The 19661-nt window shown below is 42.5% G+C and overlaps 1 protein-coding gene across 6 annotated transcripts in view; it reads right to left on the minus strand.

Moving 5' to 3' along the window:
• Window positions 1-1486: 1486 nt before the first annotated feature.
• The window catches only part of LOC146679190 (serine/threonine-protein kinase BRSK2-like), a 149388-nt gene continuing 131213 nt past the window's right edge, over window positions 1487-19661 (minus strand). For 2 of the 6 annotated variants that reach the window (XM_085408800.1, XM_085408804.1), the window contains exons 14-19: window positions 17989-18196; window positions 17428-17476; window positions 16339-16462; window positions 13683-13863; window positions 11722-11814; window positions 1487-4096 (exon numbers count right to left, since the gene is read on the minus strand). In XM_085408800.1, the coding sequence (XP_085264926.1) occupies window positions 3879-4096; window positions 11722-11814; window positions 13683-13863; window positions 16339-16462; window positions 17428-17476; window positions 17989-18196 (873 nt within the window). In that variant the 3' untranslated portion in view covers window positions 1487-3878. Of the gene's footprint in view, window positions 4097-11721; window positions 11815-13682; window positions 13864-16338; window positions 16463-17427; window positions 17477-17988; window positions 18647-19661 lie in introns of all 6 variants that reach the window. The other 4 variants (XM_085408779.1, XM_085408790.1, XM_085408784.1 and 1 more) reach the window with 3 other exon arrangements.

The raw sequence follows: 19661 nt of genomic DNA on the forward strand, positions 1-19661 counted from the left end.
ACCAGCTTTTATCAATTACGCCAAATTTCCAAAGCTAAGCCCTATTTATCATATAAAGAACTCGAAAAACTTATCCATGCCTTCATCACTTTTAGTTTGGACTATTGCAACTCTCCCTCCTTCAGTGCCTGCAATTAGTCCAAAATGCAGCACCACGCCTCTTAACTGGCACTAGAAGGCATGAGCACATCACCCCTGTCCTCGCTAACCTACACTGGCTTCCCGTCAAATATTGCATTGATTTCAAAATCCTTCTGCTCACTTTTAAAATTCTAAATAACCTGGGCCCTAGCTACTTAACTGATCTCCTTGATCCGTACAACGCAAAGAGAGCACTAAGATCCTCCAGCCAACTGCTCCTAATGCGACCAAGGTCTCGTTTAAAAAACGGAGGTGACCGTGCATTTGCCATCGCTGCCCCTAGACTCTGGAATAACCTCCTAGTCGAAATCCGTACTTCGGAATCGATTCAATTGTTCAAATCCTGTTTAAAAACACACTTGTTTGTACTTAGCTTTTGAAACAAATTAGTTTGACTTTCAAATTAGTTTGCCTGCACTACACCATGTTAATGCAATTTTAAGTATAATTGTACTATTTGTACTTTGCCCTGCCTGCACTGCGGTTTTATTGTGAAGCACTTTGATGTACATTAGTCTTTTAAATGATCTAAGAACTGTAACTTGCAGAATTGATTTCTTTCAACTGACTGCTTTAATATGATGTTTAGTATAATTTAAGTATTTTCTATGCTTGGCTGCAGCATTACTAGGGAGTTATGACCATTACGTTTATGCAGTAGCACTACTTGCAAGAAAGAAACGCTAATTTAAGGAGGTCTTCCCCCAAGTTCTCAACAAAAAGGTATTTCAGGTGAAGAGTCTTACGTCATTTTGATTGGCTGACTGAGGATAAACAACAACCCAATGAAGGTGACGTGCAGATCACAGAAGCAGACTTTCATTTTTGCAACTGATCAGCTCTACTGAACCAACGGGTCACACAGATTTTTCCAGGGTTATCATCAAAACACCAAAGTATGTTTTGGAAGAATGGTGGACCATCAAAGTAGTAATGTAACAAAGACAATGTAAAGGTTCATTCAAGCCATCTTGGTCTATATCAGGGGTGGGCAACTCCAGGCCTCGAGGGCCGGTGTCCTGCAGGTTTAGATGTGTCCGTGATCCAACATAGCTGATTTAAATGGCTAAATGACCTCAACATGTCCTGATGTTCTCCAGAGGCCTGGTAATGAACTAATCAGGCGTGTTGACGCAGGGTGAGATCTAAAACCTGCAGGACACCGGCCATGTTGGACCAGTTATTAGAGCAGCAGAAAGTCTGAAAGGCCAAGATTTGAACAGAAATTGTGCATTTTTCACTACTGGAACTCTGAACATATAAGATTTACTTCTTTACACGAATAAACCTAATAAATAAAATAAAAAAAGGCGCAACACAAATACTACTCCAAAGTCAACAGATTTATTTCCTTTAGCACTGAAGTTGTTCACAGTAACATCACAAGGGAATACATTGCAAATGGTTATCCTGCTCAGTAGTAGCGCTCAGTACCGAAGAGTCCATTCTGTGTGCTCTGGATTCCCACAGTAGAAAAAGAGGAAAGCGAATGATGAAAGGTATTGCTTTAATTTTCCTTTCTGACAACTCAACACACACCCAGATGGGCTGAGTGAGTGACCCAATTGCCAGCAAGGTCCCTCTTTGAGAGAATGAGTAAGGAGAATGCATTGCACGGTTACTGTGTGCACACAGTAATCAAAAAAGAGAAAGGACAGCAAATTAAATGAAAATGTAAAAAAACAAAAAGGCAAATTCAAATGAATGCACATAAAGAACTGAAACGTGTAGAGAAAAGGGGAAGAGGAGAACAATTCCAACGACAACATGCAAAGAAAAGACAAATGCTGAACATGCAAACAACCATACAAGGTCAAAGCTAAGAATAGGGATCCCCTTGTTTTTTTGTGGTTTTTTTCTTTTCTTTTTTAAATAAGCTTGCCAGTAAACTCGGCTTATTTACAGAATGAGTGTTTGGTGAGTTCTGAGCCGTCATACGCGCACGGGGCATGGGGAAAAGGACAGTTATCAACAAAGGGTTTGTTCCTCTCAAAGAGGCTAAAACTACATTCTTAAATTACAGTAAATTATTTTCCCAAACATATATTACAAGGTTTCTTGCATCAAAACCCAGGGAAAGCAACAAACAGACACAAATGTTTTCATTTCTCAGTGGTCAAATAAATTAAACATGACAAAAATATCCTTAAATAATCTGACATTAAGAAACATTCTCTACATCTTTCATATAAATAAACAATAATAAATTAAATTAAAAAAATGACAAAATACAGTAAAGTACAAAAATATACACAGCAGTTCAATATTGTCTGAAACCTGCAGATAATCTAAAAGAACTTGGGGAATAAAAGAGAAAATTTAAAACATACTGAAATGGTGTAACTCAAGACAAGTGTTCAAAGTGCAAAATAAAAAGGAGACGACTAAGCAAAAAGGCCTGGTCACACCAGCAAAATTTCCTGGGCAATGTTAACGGTCAACGCGCTAGCTAGCAAGAACTTGCTAGCGCTAAATCCAAGATGGCTTTTTGAGCATTTTCTATTTTTTACCGTAATGGGCTCTTCCGTCTGAAGTGAGAAACTAAGTTTAGCTAGCAAGTCTGCAGCTAGCTAACTAGCTCATTTAGATTACTATTCGTGTACCTCACATTAACAAAGGTTGTTTTGCCGTTATCGCTAGCAGTTGCATTATTTCTTGACTCCCCACGACCTCTGTTGCAGGTCTCTTCCTGTATGTGAGCACCATCTACTGTTACAATGAAACATTTCAAATGCTGGTGTGGCCGTGCCTGTTCGTGAATACAAAAGAAAATATGGCAAAAACTCTAAAACATAATGCCACTACTACACTTTTTGACACTAAGCAGGGACATAGTTTAGTCTGTACAACAGAATAGATCATTCATTTATATAATATTACCACCGCCAACCCTCTTTATCATACTTTTATGGGCAGTCTTTAATTGCAAGAACCCATGTACAGAAACACCACAGAGCGAGCTAAAAGAACCTGCTGCTCACAAAGAAATATGATTTTAAAAAGAATTACAATCCAGCCAGTGTTTGTTGATCCATCCGTCCACCTTTGCTTTCTTCCATCGCTCCTGCATCCCATCTCGATTTCAAGTTCATCACGCGAACAGGTTGTTTATGCCGAGGTGTATGTGTGGGTGCATTTTTTTATGTACATGTAGGAGAAATGGAAGAAAGAGGGAGAGGGTATACATGTGTGCAGACTGACAAACGTCACTGTCTTAAGGCTTTTTTTCTTTTTACAAGTCTTCCAAGACGTGTCTGTGTTTGGTCTGGCGGGGTGAAGTGTACTCTACTGATGCGGCAGCAGGAAGAGACTCAAAGATATAGGGCGGGGGGAGTGGATTCAAGTGGGCTAGGGAAGTGGTCCTCAGTCTTTTCCAGTTTCAAACTCTCCTGGTGCTGGCAGGCCCAGCAGGCCGCTGTCAGCCATCTCGCCAAGGTTAATAGTTATTATGGATGATCCCTGGTGGCAGAGACAAGTCAAGCCATCACACATGTGAGGAGGACACAGAGAGGGACACAAGGTAGGGACGACGAAGCTACATCTGCTACTTATTGTAAAATACTGATCGACCTTTAAACTGAAATAGCCATTCCCATTATTAAGTACAAAATTTATAGGCAAAAAGTAGATCTTCTTGTTTTATTCTTAACTAAAGGGCAAAGTTAGCAGCTCTCCTAATTTCTCTTATTTAATGACCTGATTACTGCTTTCATCTAGTCATGCACAGCTACGGCTCCTTAAGGTTGTTCCTGTGTCCTGCTGCTGGCAGCCATCTTTGTTTTGTCTTTGCCAGGGGGGCATTTAGAGTCATTAGGTGGGGGCTGGTTGGGCTTGCTGCTGGGGGTATGCTTGGTGGGGGAGCTAGGCGTGGCGCCGGGGGAGTGGGACGCTTGGATGTTCTTCTCGTCTGAAAAAAGCTGTTTAATTACGTCAAAGAAGTTACTCAACGGGCTGCCTACACAGACGGGAAGAAAAGAAAAAAGAGAAAGAGAGAGAGAGAGAGAACAAACAACAAATGAGCAATGGGGTTAACATGAGGAGAGGAAGAGGACGTGATGGAGGAATGAGAGGAGTGGAGCTAGGAAAGGAGACTCTTACGACCGAGACAACTGAAGTCAGAGCTTTTGTTTTCAGGCCAGACGAAGAAGAGGTGGCACCAAAACGACACTGGTTGTATCAGGACTTCCATCACTTTTACTGCGAGAGGTTTTTTTGGTCTCTGAGTCTCAGTTTCCCTGCAACATGGAGAACCAACAGGAGCACTGGAAGACATTTTGAATCTTACCATCAGAACCGCGCCACCAAATCTCAGCTGACACCGCAGAGGGAAGAGATTTTAAACTGGAAGTTTATCATGACCTGACGGATACCTGGGTTCAGCTTTTGGTTTCAACAGCTAGCCTAGAGGGACATTTCTTGCGGGGTTTTTAGAGGGATCAGTAAATTGAAGTCTTTGTTAAAAAAAATAAATGACTAAAAACCCAGGACTCAGTGTTTCCTGTAAAACCATAGTACAACTATGAAGCTGTAAGGGAAAAACCAATAGGAACATATGGCTTAAAAGTTCACTTTTTTGCTTCACTGCTGTACACAAGAATGATTCCAAATGGTATAATTTGTGCTCTTTAAACAGCGTTCAATTACATTTTCATAAACCACCAACACATAGACTGCCACCCTCAACAGATGATAATTTTAGCCATTTGAGTCCAAAAGTGTTTCCCCACAAACATTAAAAAATATGACTTCACAGCACAAACGGCTCAAGAACGTATGTCGACAAACCGAAGGGCGAGATCGCAGTGGCTATGTCTAATAAAATGTTTTTGATAAAAAAGCTTAGTCAGCCTGTCGTAACAGGCTTTGAGCCTGCATTACTTTCTAATTTTGTTAATGCAGCATTAACGTGTTATTTAATAAAAGCCACCGTCTGTACTGTAGATGATCAAATAACTGGTTTATTGTGACAGTGAAAAATAAAAAAATGTCCCGATTCTCAGCAGACTCTAGAGATACAGACTCTAAGAGCACTCTTAGTCTTCCACATCTTCCCTGCAACAGAGTAAAAATAGGACAGCATCCTCCTTGTGAATAGAGGAGATTAAAAAAAATTGGTGGTTTTCCCTACATTGATTTTTTTCACATTTGGTGACTGACTGCAGCTGAAACAAGCACAGTGTTTACACAGGACAGCTGGTGAGGGAAGGTCTGCAAACTGTCCCCTAATTTACAAAAGCAAATTACAATCAATCAGAGTTGGTTTGTGCCAATGACTGCAGCTTCTCTTAGAAGCATCTCGTCAGACATGACTCAGCTGTTTGCATCCTGGTTATATTTCTATATGAAGACAAGGTTGCTGAGTGACTTTGTCATTCTGCAGTTAAATCGCTGTCCTGCAGCAACTACATCAGGAATTTCTGTTTAGATCTCTGAGGTTCTGGCTGGACTCTAATCAGTTAGTATACATTTCTGTCTATTTAGAAGGGCAACAGATCTTTACCAGTTTATTAATCTGGCTATGAATGGATGCAGAAGTGGCAACAATGAGTTCATTGCACACAATCACAATAATCATGATAACCGTGCTGCAGTCTCTAACCATTGTTTTTTATTGTGTTACTTTTGCATTAAGCAGTGAAATAAAGGGCGGTAAACCATGTCAGTGCAAATGTCTTCCAAAGCTCCAGTTAACTCCCCATTATACCAACATCCATCACAACAACATTTGATAAGTCTTTTGATCAGTGCTTTTAAACAGCAATGAATGAATAAAACATGCAACAATACAGCACGGTGCACACATTAATACACATTACAGGGTTAGTTTAAAACGGTACATCCTTCAGTGAGCATCTGTTGGTGTTGGTTTTGAATGTGCGTGAAGAGTGAAGGCGTGTCCTGAGAACTTACCATCGTCCCCCTCTGACAACACGCACACATGTGTTCCATTTGTGTCTGATCTTTTGTTCAAGTGAAGTTAAATATGGAGAGTTATAGAGGAGGGGTGAACAACCTGGTATCAAGCATTATCATGCAAAGGCTTAATCAGGCTAGTAAAGCCCCAATGCCAACCTCCAACCCCAAACACACAGAAATATAGTCATCGTATCAAGTCATTGTGTTCCCTAACTCAGCCAAAACTACCGTGGAAACATCACTGACACTACATAGCCCAGTAACTTTGACCAAGTGGCCAATTAGTGGGCCCCACTACATTTAAAATAATCTTTTACATAAAGAAAGATGCCCATTGCCCCTCAGACTGGAGAATTCACTGCCTTCCATCATCGTCCTTATGAAATCATAAACTGGATGTCTCTGTGTTTAGAAAGCTTAATGGTCAGTCTGTGTGGCTTTTGAACAAATTATTTTTTATTGTCCGTCAATAAAAAAAAGTTGTTAAACACTAACAATGAGGCCCTTTTAGATTTGTCAGGTGAAAACCTTTTTAATAGTGCTGTCAGCGTTAATCTCATTAAAATGGCGTTAACGCCAAAACCGCATTAACACGGCAAATCTACGTTAGCGTGGATCGCCCCGTGCGTGGGGCTGGATGGGGCTATCGCATTAACGAGCTAACTGCGCTAACACCTTGATGTCCTGCAGCCCCACGCACTAACTCGCTAACGTAACGCGTTAATGCGGTTATGGCGTTAACGTCATTTTAATGAGATTAACGCTGACAGCACTAATTTTTAACACACTGCTGTCATCATACGTTGTTTTCTTATTGTTCATGACTTTCATCAGTCAACAAAAATTATATTTTTTTGTTTCAGAATGATATATTCATCAAATTAAAGAAAATTTGAAAAAGAAAGACTCAGGAACAAATGTGAATAAGCGGCTACACGAGCATTATCTTTCTGGCACAAACTGAAAGAATTTGAATCTAATTTTTAGAAATAATTTCTATACCTTGCTTAATCCTCTTTTTACGATGATTTTTTGGCCTTTATTGGATTCGGACAGTGAAGACAGACAGGAAAACCGGGAGAGAGGGAAGAAGACATGCAGCGGATCGGACTCGAGCTCAGGATCTCCGGCCACACGGTCGCCTGCTCACCCACTGAGATAAACCTGCGCCCAGACTCGCTTGGTCCTAGCTGAAAAGCTAAAACTGACTAGCTAAAATGAGCCATAAGAAATATTAGTTAATTACATTTTTAAAAAAAAGTTCCTATTCAAAGAGCATTATTAAAATCCAATAAAACTTAAACATGCCTGTGTTACTGACACTGGTGGAGCTTGGGTCAGAAATTGGCTCAGTATGTTGATGCATCACATTGGTTTTGTTTGATTAAAAGAAGTCACTGAGTTGCGCACATTCTGGGCATATTTTTTTTTAAAGAGACCAAATTTCAAAAGCCCTCATCAACACTAATGTTTGTCTCAGAATAAACAACTGGAAAAATGAAGAGGTGCCTCTAAGAAGCCTTCCTGTGGATTCAGTTTCTTGTTGTAAAAACCCCCAAAGCACTTTCTACTCCTCATTGAAAATACTCCATTTCTTTCCATTAAAATGACTTGTTACGATGAATTATATTTTATTTGCAGCTCACACGCTCCCAGACACACGTGTTAGTGCAGACAGAGTGTGTTGGTGAAAGGGCCTCCAGGACGTTGCCAGTGTGTTAAAAGCCAGAGTTAAGGTGGTTTGCCGGGAGTTCCCGGACGCTCTGGGCCTTACCACGCTTGGAGGATTTACTGGGCAAAGAAGCTGAGCGCTGAGAGCCATCTGAGAGCAAAGGACAGTGTCAGAAACACCAACCCACGCACTGAGGCCGTGTGCTTCATCAACACATGAGCTGAAGCCCAACATCAGCAGGGCAACACATTACACTCCCTCTTGGCATGAGTGGACTCCAAACACATGAATGTTCAGCTCATTTCTTTCTCCTGTTTGCTATTTTGCGATCCTTCCTTGTTGTGATATTTTCTGTGTTTCAGTCATTGCTAGATTGGTTTAGGTAGAAACACGTCGACTTAATCCAACATCCAACTGAAAAACCTTAATGTTGGGAGTATTGAGCCTACTAACTTATATTCAGCATATTATGGGCGAACCTGCTGCAAACAGTTTAGTCAGCGTGGCGAGCTAGTCTGACGCTCTCGTTCCATTTTTCTATAGGAACCAAACTTTACAGGATGTTGGTGAAATGAGTGAAAATGAAAAAAACACCTAAAGAAAACTGACAGTTAGAAAGAAAAAATCTCAACATTTGTTGGTCGTGTAAGCAGATACTTTCTTAGCAGGGACAAGTGCTGTAAATAAATGTCCTAAAAATGACATCTTACTGTAATTATGGAGTGGATGGATATCTGCAGATGGTGTAAAGTCTTGCCTGATTTTTCTTTTTATGTCCTCAACTCTTTCAGTCTCAAAACAAATATATATGCAAAAAATAAAGCATTCCTTGGTAATGTGGACCGGTCTCATCAAAAACTGTGAAATAATGAGACTTAAAGGCCCAACTGTGCTACAGAGCGAGCGATTTACAGTCTGATCTCTGTTTGCAAAGACTTTGGGTTTAGGGAAGCAGGGAGCAAAACTTCTCTGTGCTGAACGTTCACAATCCTTCCCGATCTTTTAAAAGATGTTGACATGATTGTACAATGCAAGTACGTCCCTCACGTGTTGGTTTGCCCTCCTAATTCAAACGTACCTGAACCTCTTTGTTGTTGTTTTTTAGAAAGAACAATCGAACACGACTTTCTGACAAAGCTAGCATGGACTGGATTCGAAAAAAGAAGACAAAAAGAAGCTAGTGCACCACTGTGACTGTTCTAAATCTTTGGGTAAGAAGTAAAATCTAAACATCATCATTAGGGCTGGGTTTTGATGATCGATTTATCGATTAAAATCGATTCTAGCTTGGATAACGTGATATCGATTCATTAAAATCCTGAATCCATTTTTAAATAATCTCAGGTTGAACCTCACAAAATTTCTACAACCACCAAACAGCTAAAAGAGTAAATGAGAGCAGGAACACGGATTCTGCTCAAAGACATAAACACAAAACGCGAAGCCGCCAACGCATCAGAATCAGTGAGCTGTCGCCTTTATCCCCCGACGGCACGAACACGGACATGTCGTCGGGGCTGAAAGCCGACAGCTCGCTGGTTTTGAAGCGTCGGCAGCTCGTTTTGTGTTTACGTCCTTTTTGCGCTCGATTCTGAAGCTGCAGGTTTCATCTCTCTCCGAACAATACTGACTGAACCAGCAGCAAAAGACGATCCAAACTACGCTTCACATAAACATAGTCATGAATTTCCTCTGACTTTTGCTGCTTTGCTTCCACCACGATAAAAATCACACTGCATGTAGAGCTCTCTCTCAGGAACAGTTTCCCATCTAAAAATCCGTTTTTTGCATTATTCGCTTACTTATTACCCACAAGTCTATGGTGTTGGCTGCTGGTTTTTTTTTACTTACTTCTGACAAGAAAGCCTCATTTCTGCTGTTCAATACTGAACAAATGTAAACTTTTTAAAATTTTAAATTTAAAATTGCAAAATGCTGTGTCTCTAATCAAACCTCTGTAACTTTGCTAAAAACCCCGACCAGGAAAACGCCTTCATGTTTTTCTGTGTTTTATCTTCAGTTACTTTGACACAAAGGCCTCTGCTGTGATGCTCACACCTTTGATAAAGTCTCACAAGTGGCAGCTTTCTTTTTATATATATAAAAATATCGATATGTACTGATAAGTGATCAGAATTATAATATTTCTGACTGTCTGAGGCAAAATTTCCCCGATTCAAAATTGAATCGAATTGAATCGAATCGATTCGGGACCTTGTGAATCGGAATTGAAGCGATTCTAGAAATCAGTGACGACCCAGCCCTAATCATCATCATCATCACAACTGTGGGGCCAAACTAAACAACCACGGGGAGAAACTTGCTCCTCTGTAGCTGTTTATCAGCAAGAAAGTGAGAAATAGGCTGAACATTCACATGGCTGACATTTCTTTACATTCACCTTCCACAACCTTGCATATATACAAATACACACAGAAGCCCAGAAGACTGACGTCTTTACAGCTGTCAGGGGTTTAGCACATTTTATCACACATGCAGATTTGCCTTCTTCCTGCTGCACAGAGATCAACACACACCATATCACATACATGTTTGTTCGACATACACTGTAGAGCATGCTTTCATTTTAGTACCAGACAGTCACGTGTGTGAGTGTGTGTGTGAATGGCAGCTTACCCAGAACCATCAAGACACATTCGTGAGAAACGCGACACAGTATGGAAATGCTGGCTCTCCCCAGTAAAGAGGCCAGTTTGCAAAACTGCGTGTGTGTGTGTGAATGTGCATGGTTCTGGGCTTTCATTCAGCATGCGAGCCATTCAAATCATCCACGAGGCTTTAGAGGAAGCTGTGGATGACAGAAGCTGGGTGACATGGAGAGGCAGGCCAAAGGGAGAGAGACAGAGAGATAAGAAAGAGAGAGAGATGTGGCTCATTGGCACATCTACATAATGGTGGAAGCGACTGAGGCTGTGCATACAGTGCGTGATAGCAGTTCCCATCTGTGGCAGTAACTGTTGATAGTGGGTCCTTTAAGCTGAGTGTGCGATTCCTGCAGGTGGACATCTTTCACAATATCACTAATAATGATCGTGACTGGCTGTTTGGCAGAATCATCCATTTCAAAACTTAGAGTGACTACTTTTACGTGTCAGTGCTCCTGTGTGTGACGCTAAGGTCAGGTTGTAATTTCTCTGCTTCACCACAAGAGGGGACCATTATCAAGTAAATAACCACAGATAAAACAAGAGGAAGACCACCAGGATACCACACTGACAAACAAAACTAACACGGACAGCTGGAGAACACAGACTTTCTTTTCTTCCATATTTTTTTCCCTAATGTTTCCATCTATATATAGGCAGCCCCCAAAATAATGGCAAACGTCCCAATCACATCAAAGGTTTGAAAGAATTGTGGGATTGTTCCAGCGTGTTGACACTAATCAGACAAATGTACTTTTCTCCTTCTTGCAGACGAAAATGCTGCATGCACAAGCAGCTAATCCACAAATGAACAGTTGTAAACATCCATTAGCCGAACCTACAGTTTGCTTGGGTGTGTGTGTGTGTGTGTGTGTGTGTGTGTGTGTGTGTGTGTGTGTGTGTGTGTGTGTGTGTGTGTGTGTGTGTGTGTGTGTGTGTGTGAGAGAGAGAGTGTGTTTCTGCTGAGTCAAGTGTGAGGTCAGAGCCAAGCTGCTCGTCTATGTTGAATTATTTACAGTTTGAGATACACTTCTTAGTGGCTGTAATCAGTCCTGTGAATGTGTATATACATCTCAGTACATAACACTGCCATGTAGACTGTGTGTGTGTGTGTGTGCTGGTGTGTTGACGTGCACACCATGGTATGTGGCAGGGACATGCACGTGGAAATGCCGTGTGCTAAAAGCAGTGCGCCGGGCTAAGCTGAGCCGAGGTGGGCCGCAGGTGTGGCTGTGCTGTGATGCGAGGAGGGAGGGAGGTTGTGAGGGCGTGGAGGGTGGGGGTTGTAGGCGTGGTCGAGGACGAGTGGCGAGGGACTCCACTTACCGGATATTTGTGGCTGGATGCCAGGCTGGTCGTTGGAGCTGAGCAACTGGGCCTGGATGGTCTCCACCACACGCTTGAAGCGGCGGCTAGGGCCTGTTGAGAAACCGGGTCCGTGTTATAATCCAGACTTGACACTGTAGCCACAGGGCTGCAAGGAGTACTTAAAAAAGCAATACTAGGGGTGCACGAGTGGTTTTTGCAAGCATAATTTCAATATTGTGTGTTTCCCACTGAATTCATTTAGTGTTAGCACTAGCAGTCCACGGGTTCAGCTCAGCCAGCAGTCACAGCAGATGTAAGCCCACATCACCTGATACCACAGGCAAATCTCTGATGGCTGTTCTGTTTCCTTTTGGCTTTCTACTAAGTGCAACCCATGATTCAGTATATTGAGCAGCAGTAATCTGAACTATTGTTTGTAAGACTTTCTCAGTCTCTCACACCGGCTTGTTTGGAGCGTTGTCTCAGTTTGTTGTGGTTCCTATGCATTCACCGATGCACGGCTCTCTTAAGGTTCAGCAGCATTTCAGGCTGACTTCTGGATTTGGTTCTTTTTGCTGGCTGTGTTTGGGATCACTTTCCTCCTAAATGACCACCATTTTGGCTAAGCTTTAGCAGCTGGCTCCAGATTTAACACTTTAATACTTGGGTACACAGAGAAGTTCATGGTCAACTCAAAAGCTGCAAAGTTCCCGGTCCTGTGGCTGTAAAACAAGCCCAAATCATCACCCCTCCCCCACCAACAGCTGGACTCTGTGCTGTCCAATAACATGCCAAACATCTTGGCCTTGTGTGCCAAAAGGGCATCGTACAGAAGTACTGTGGTCCTTTCAGAACATGCAAACATGAGGGCTTTCTCCTGGAAACTTTCCACTGAACAGTCTTTCTCAGTGCAGAATGATGGGCTCAAGCTGTTTGGAGAGGCCTTTTCCAGATTGATGGACAGCAACAGCAATGTAAGAGACTGCTAAACCTCTTGCGGGTAACCTGTGTTACCTACGTGTGCTATAGATCGCAGGTTTAGCTTCAGATAATAAGCTTTCCCTGGTGTGTGAGTAACACATACATAAACATGCTGTAAGTGGTAGCTACAGTAAGTTACTCCAAATGGTTGTAGGTTGTGAGCAGAACAGTCACTGAAAAGCACAGTGCTGTGTTCAGTGTCACAGGAAAGAAGAAAACAGTCCCTGTTCGTGTTGCTGAGGCGTCCCAACGAGTTCTCCAAAGCAGAAATGTGCATGTTTGTTCCTGTTTAATATACCAGCGGTGTCCGACTCCAGTCCTCCAGAGCTACCGTCCTGCAGCTTTTAGATGCGTCCTTGTTCCGACACACTGGAGTTGGACACGCCTGACCTACACTCATTCACCAAACACTTTTTTAGGTACACCTTGCTACGACTGGGTTGGACCTCACTGTCACAGATTCACCAAGGTGCTGGAAACATTCCTCAGATCTATGACACCAATCTCTCGCTCCCCCACAGATCTAACAAAAAGACCCCAGAGGGGTAGACTGAACTCCTTGCCATGTTCAAGAAAGCAGTCAGAGATGATCTGAGCTGTGGCAATAATAACTGGTACTACGGTAGGATGGAGTCATGCATTCTTGCTGTTTACATGCAATTCTGACTCCAGCCTCTGAATGCTGCAGCACTCCATGTAAAATTATTAAGCTCTTCAGCATACGCTGGTTGCCATGAGTAGTTATTTGAGGTTGCTGCTGGCTTTGCTGTTCCTCTGACTGGGATGATCACCCAGTAAACTGCTGCTCACTGGATATTTTCTCCTTTTCTAGACTGTTCTCTGTAAACTGTAGAGAATCTTGCCATGCTTAAAATCCCCTTTTGCCCCATTCTGATACTCGACTTGAACTTCAGCAGGTCATCCTGACCAAGTCTGCATGCCTCGATGCGCAGTGTTGTTTCCATGGTTTTCTATGTGTTGTGATGTATGTGGTTTACCTGAGAGCAAGGTGAAGGTGACAGAATATATGCCGTTCTCCTTTGTGGCGCTGGTGCTCTCGGTGTAGGTGATGTCCACCTGGAACTTCACCGGCTTCTGGAAAACCGTCGGACCAGCTGTGGACTTGTACTCTGCCCGGAAACTGGTCTGAGAGATGACGCTGTGGCTCAGACTGGGAATCTGGGGAGAAAGACGGTGGGAGAGGGTAGGAGGGTGAGGTTGGTGGAAGAGCAAAGGCGGAGTGCTTCTGAGTCAGCAGCACTGGGCACGCAGACACAAGACAACTTGCACATCAGTTAAAATGGCAGCATGGATGTAAGAGAAAGAGACGGGAGCAGAAGGAGACACTGTTGGATGTGCTACACCCTAACATGTGGTGACATTTTGATGCGTAATCAGCGGAGGCCACGCTAACACCAAGACGTGAACAGACAGCAAGCTGTTGCACAGAGCTGTTGTGGAGGACCAGCGTGGATCGTCACGATATTAGTCAGGTTTTAATCTCATGGCTGGTTGGTGTACATGAGCGTTTGCATTTTTCTCCTGGACTGCTGGGCTTCTATGGTCCTGCTTGGTGAGTTTCGCGCTCACTATAGCAGGTTTTTATCACGCTCATGAGGGAGCACCTTCACCTTATATTTCAGGCTTTGTAACTTGGGATGAAAATGCAAAATCTATAAGTTAAGGCATCATGTTTTTCAAACGTGTGTATGTGAGAAGAAAAAAAATATCACTACTCCTCCTGTTTGATTTGCTTAGTGAGTATTTCCAGGTACCAGCGTGAGTCATAATGAACATAATGTTGGTTTTCATCTGTGCTTTATTTTGAAGGTTTACACATACACTGTGAGTAGTGTTGGGAAGTAACACAATACCAGCGTCATGTATTTAAAATACAAAATATGAGTAACTGTATTCCATTACAGTTACCGTTTAAATAGGTGGTAATCAGAATACAGTTACTTTGTTGAAATAAATAGAATACACGGGGGTCACTTCCTGTTTCATGTTAAGCTGTCCCCTTTCTATGCCTTCTCCAATTTTGGAGATTTAATGCTCCGGGTTTGAGTCCGACCCCCCCCCTTTTTTTTTTCTAATTTAATTTCCATCTGGGATTAATACAGTTTCTCTGATTCTGATTGCTGGAAACACAAACAAAACATGTAATAAGAGGCTCTAATGTAAGCATTAGAGGTGGGAATCACCATATATCCCACGATACGGTATTATCACAATACTTAACGCACGATACGATATTATTGCAATTTCTAAAAATATTTTGCGATATTCAGATTCTGTATATAAAGGTAAACTTTATCAATATTCATTTTATCTAATAACAAAGTCTCGCACTCAGTCTTTCTCTCATTTCAGTCAGTTTTATTGTTGACAAACTGAACGGTTTGTATTACAGTCTAGTCCAACTTAACTGAATGCAACCATCTGGTACAATTACAGCTATTCTGAACTATGAAATTTATGAAAACTATGCAGCCCATTCAGCAACTGAAGAATTTGAAAGTAAATTAAAACAAAATATAATTTTGCATTAAATAAAAAAGTTTTAAACTTAATTAAAATAAAACATGTCTTAAATGAAAATAAGTAAACTGTCATGTTTATTGCTGCCATAAAAAAGTTAAACACATTTGGACAGTGAAGGAATGTCAGGATCCTTGCTCAGAAAAAGGATCAACATGCTCTGAAGTCAGAGCACAAAAACCTTTTTTGTAACAAAATATCGATTTCTGCCGTCCCTGTATCGATACATTATTAGCAAACAAAATATCACGATACTACACAGTATCGATTTTTTCCCCCACCCCTAGTAAGCGGCCTGTTAATGTTGGTGGTGTCAGTTACACCATGGACCCAGAGGCAGCAGTGCACAGGCAGGAATGCGTTTCCGACACCACTTCATAAGAAGAATGGGACGGACGAAACTTCAGTATCTTCGATGTACTATTGCTGTGTGATTTTTATTACTATTACTGAAGGCTACTCGCCACCGAGCGAACATTGTTAGCTTGTTCATAGACTGCAGACTGTTAGGCCATTTTTAAATACTCATGTACACGAGTCCGTACTCGCGTTTTCACTAGTCCGGACTTTGTAAGTTCACACGGGAGTCCGGACTTCCCGAGAACGCAGGACGTGTACATGACATCACAGCTGCATCCACTGTTAATTTAACTGTGATTAATATTTGCAATGGAAATTACACATGACATAAAAACATGATGAACAACATGATGTAGGTGATTTCTTTAAGAAAAATGAAAAAAAAAAGTTCCAACACTGACTGTAAGACTGTAAAATTATGTACGCAAAAATGCTAACAAAGATTTTATTGTCTTTATTTTTTCTCTGATATCTGAGAATAAGACTTCAGAGACATCAACAAAGTTCAGATGTGGGAGGAAAAAAGGCAGATTGAGGTCAAACTGATGTGAACATGCTCTGTCGGGTCTTCCAGTCTGCTGTGTTGTAGCAATGACTTCTTGTATTAAGGAAGAAAGCTACAACAATAGAACAGTTATTTATCAGATCAGCCTCCATTGTAGCATAGATCATTCAAATCGGGCATAATGTAATCAATAATGAAATGTTACAGGATTAGAAGAACCGAAGAGAGGAGTAAGGAGGGAGACTTACAGAAAGGAAGGCGTGCACAATGTCGGCCTTTATGGAGCTAAGAGGTTTGTCTTTGATGACTATGAAGATCTGCTCCTCCTTCTCCAGATTGATGAAGTTTCCAAACCATGACTTCTTAGCCAGTCTGCAGAAAAGATTCAAAGTTTGGTTCCAGCGTTACAAAGCACACTCAGTATACCCAGGTTATATTTTATTAACAACTAACAACTAGCTAAGAAAAGAGGTGGGATTGTAACAATTACAAAGAAACCCAAACAAATGAGACCGATACCTGACTAATAATTGTAACAGACAGCTCCATCAGCTCCATCACCACTGCTAACTAACGTAGAGTTGTGCAGATGATTACTTTACCTAATTTTAAATTGTTATTATGCTTTTGAAAGATTTGTACTGAAGCATTTTCCCAAAACACAGACCTGATGGGACACACGCGTTTCTCTGTGACTGAGGAGATACTTTCACAGCAAACATGCTTTTCTAGGAAGTGGACAGCTGCACACTCACGCAGCTTGGCTGGTTATTAATCATGGTATAACTGCACAGAATGAGCACATTACTGAGTTCCCTGATAAAATCCCTAATAAAAAAGGGCAATGTCTTACATGCTTATCAATGACTCAGCTAATTAATTAAAAAATAGTTTTCTCCAGCGAAGAAGGCCGAGTGTTTGACTGGGGTAAGATTTGGTTTTGGAGTTTAAAATAACTTGTAGCTGGTGTCGTCTGACTTATGATAACCGTCATTAGCCTGCCTGCTAACAGGGACAAACTGCTAACTGCTAAATAATAAACTACCTAACAACAGGGAGCCTGTTCCTGTGTTTTCTCTGTATTGTTGCAGGATCGTTACCTTACACTATAATACTGTGATTTGGTGTTATATGAATAACATCGAATTGACCTGAAATGAAAAAACGCAGTTCGCTTGCTAACTTAAAATGCTATCACATGGATAAGTCTACCATTCAGATTCCCAATATGCTAAAATAATGTAGCTGCTGCAGGTTCACATTTGAAACACTTGTGCTGCTATTAAATAAACATAATGGACAGGTGAGGTATTCATGTTTGCTGCTGTGGTACTCACTCTGGCGAGGAGTCTGGGGTGAGACTGGACATATCCTCCTGGGTGGGAACTGTGGACACAAACAGAGGCTAAATGTTAGATTCGGCTCTATAACTTATGGAAACGGCACTTGGGGAGATACTTCTGTGTCTTGTTTTTAGCACTACTAAGCAGATATCATCAGTGTAAACGAGTACTGGGCCTCATCATGACTTAATTCGGTTTGTCTGGAGGGGGGTTGGTTCAGCAGCATCAAAGCAGCTGTAAGAAAACTACCCAAACTAATGAAAAAATTAGGGAATTTTGTAAATTTTCCACTTTCTGTAATGAGGCCGTTATCTTCTTTATGACATGGCCTCAGGATGCAGATTCTCACAGTTAGGCTGGCGTCAGGTTAACTGCAGGTAAACGCAGTCATTAAGAGATTATTTGTCCTTGTTATTCCCCTGAGCGATAAGGATGGATTGCATAAACACACTCTGCTGAGTAGATTATCACATGGATAAGAGTAAGAAATTCAATCTGATTAAGCCAAATCATGAGGTTTCATTTCCTGGGCCCTACCTGTCTCCTCCACCATACCTTGCATTTTCCTGCGGTGGAAGCGTGGTGAGCCGAGGAAGCTGTTCTTGATGGAGTTGAGGCGCGTCCTCCAGGGCATGCCACCCATGGAAGGGCTGGGCGGTGGTGTCGGGCTGGGCGTGCCAGCCGGGCTGTCCTTGGGCGTGTGCACTGGGGTGCCTTTGGGGGTTGGGAGAGGGCTCCCTCTGGGGGAGGGGTGGGGAGTCACCTGCGTGATGGGGACAGATTTGGCGTTGTGGTCAGGGTGGAGGTGGTGGCGGCGGAGTGGGGACATCGGAGGCACCGGGGAGAGAGGGATAGAAAGCTTGGGGGGAACGGTAAGGGGAGGGTGGCGCCTCACCCGGGGGCTGTTGGGGATGCAAGGGGCCAGAGGCTGGCTCGGGGTGGAGGGCTCAGATTTAGGGGTGGTGGCAGTCTGGTCCGTGTTAGGGAGTGGGTTGGACCTGGTGGTTTGCAGGGGCTTCTCAGATACTTTGGGCTTAGCAGGGAGGGTCTGTGTGCGGGGGTGCATGATGGGCGAGCCCATCTTTGGCTGGTAGGAGTTATGTGTACGGGGCCCCACCCCATTAAGGCGGACCTCGGGGGAGTGGGTGGGGCTGCAGTTGGGGGACTGGCATAGGTCTGGAGATTGGGGTGGGATAAAAAACCGCCGGATGGGCTGCGATTGTCATGCACCGTCACAGATGACAGCAGGGTCAGCCAATAAAAAAAGCCAGAGGAACACCACGGCCCAATGAAGGTTCATTCCCATTCAACAAAAATAAAAATAAGCAAACACCAGGAAATAAAAAAGGAGTGTGGCAGATGGTTGAGAAGTGGAGCAGGCAGGAAGTGGTGAGAGTGCAAGAAAGAAAGAAAGACAGAACATGCGATTAGCAGAGTGATTAAGCCAATCACGAGGCAGCAGTGGAGCATTCATGATGCATTAACAGAAGGGATGCACCGAGATCAACGTGGTCACTTTGTCCACATTCTCATACTGTGTCGCTTCTGCAGTGTTACAACATACACAATATCACAGTCTAGCTTTGTTCTCCAAGGTTCACCTGGACTCATTACTTTAGTGCATTATAACCATGTAAATCACTGTTTACACGGAGAATAAAGCATCGTACGCTTTATCTATCCTACATATGAGCTAGCAGTGTGTCCACCTCTTTAAAAGCTAAACCCCTCTGTGGTCACTGTGGTCTGTGGTCACACTGAACACACCGGAATGTTGCAGCAAATCTCCAGAATGTGGAGAAAGCAACAACTTTTAACTGAAAAGATGAAGGTTTGGAGTTTATTTAAATGTTTTGGCCTCTTAATATCAGGGCCAACCATCAGCTGCACTTCCTGAAACTAAGGCTTTCACCTGACAGAATTCCACTACTGTGAGATACATCGGTGCATCCCTAATTACCAGCAAGTGACCCAGCATGAAAGCTAACAGATTTAGCTTCACCCTCCACCTGGGAAAGCAGCCAGAGTGCATGCCCAGTGCTGACGCACAATACTGTGGGATGAATGAGCAGATCACTGATAAGACAGGTCAGAGCAGTGAGAATCCACAGCTGAACAAACTGCAGCAGCACAGCAGACCTCAGCAAATCAAAAACAGCGAGGCTGCAGAGCCTGTGGTGAGCTGTCAGCCCGTTCTTGGAATAGCATGTGTATAAAGTAATACAGTC

Source organism: Rhamphochromis longiceps, linkage group LG1, assembly GCF_057381845.1.
Source record: "Rhamphochromis longiceps isolate RC_006_pf linkage group LG1, R_longiceps_female_GT1.1, whole genome shotgun sequence".
Taxonomy (NCBI): Eukaryota; Metazoa; Chordata; class Actinopteri; order Cichliformes; family Cichlidae; genus Rhamphochromis; species Rhamphochromis longiceps.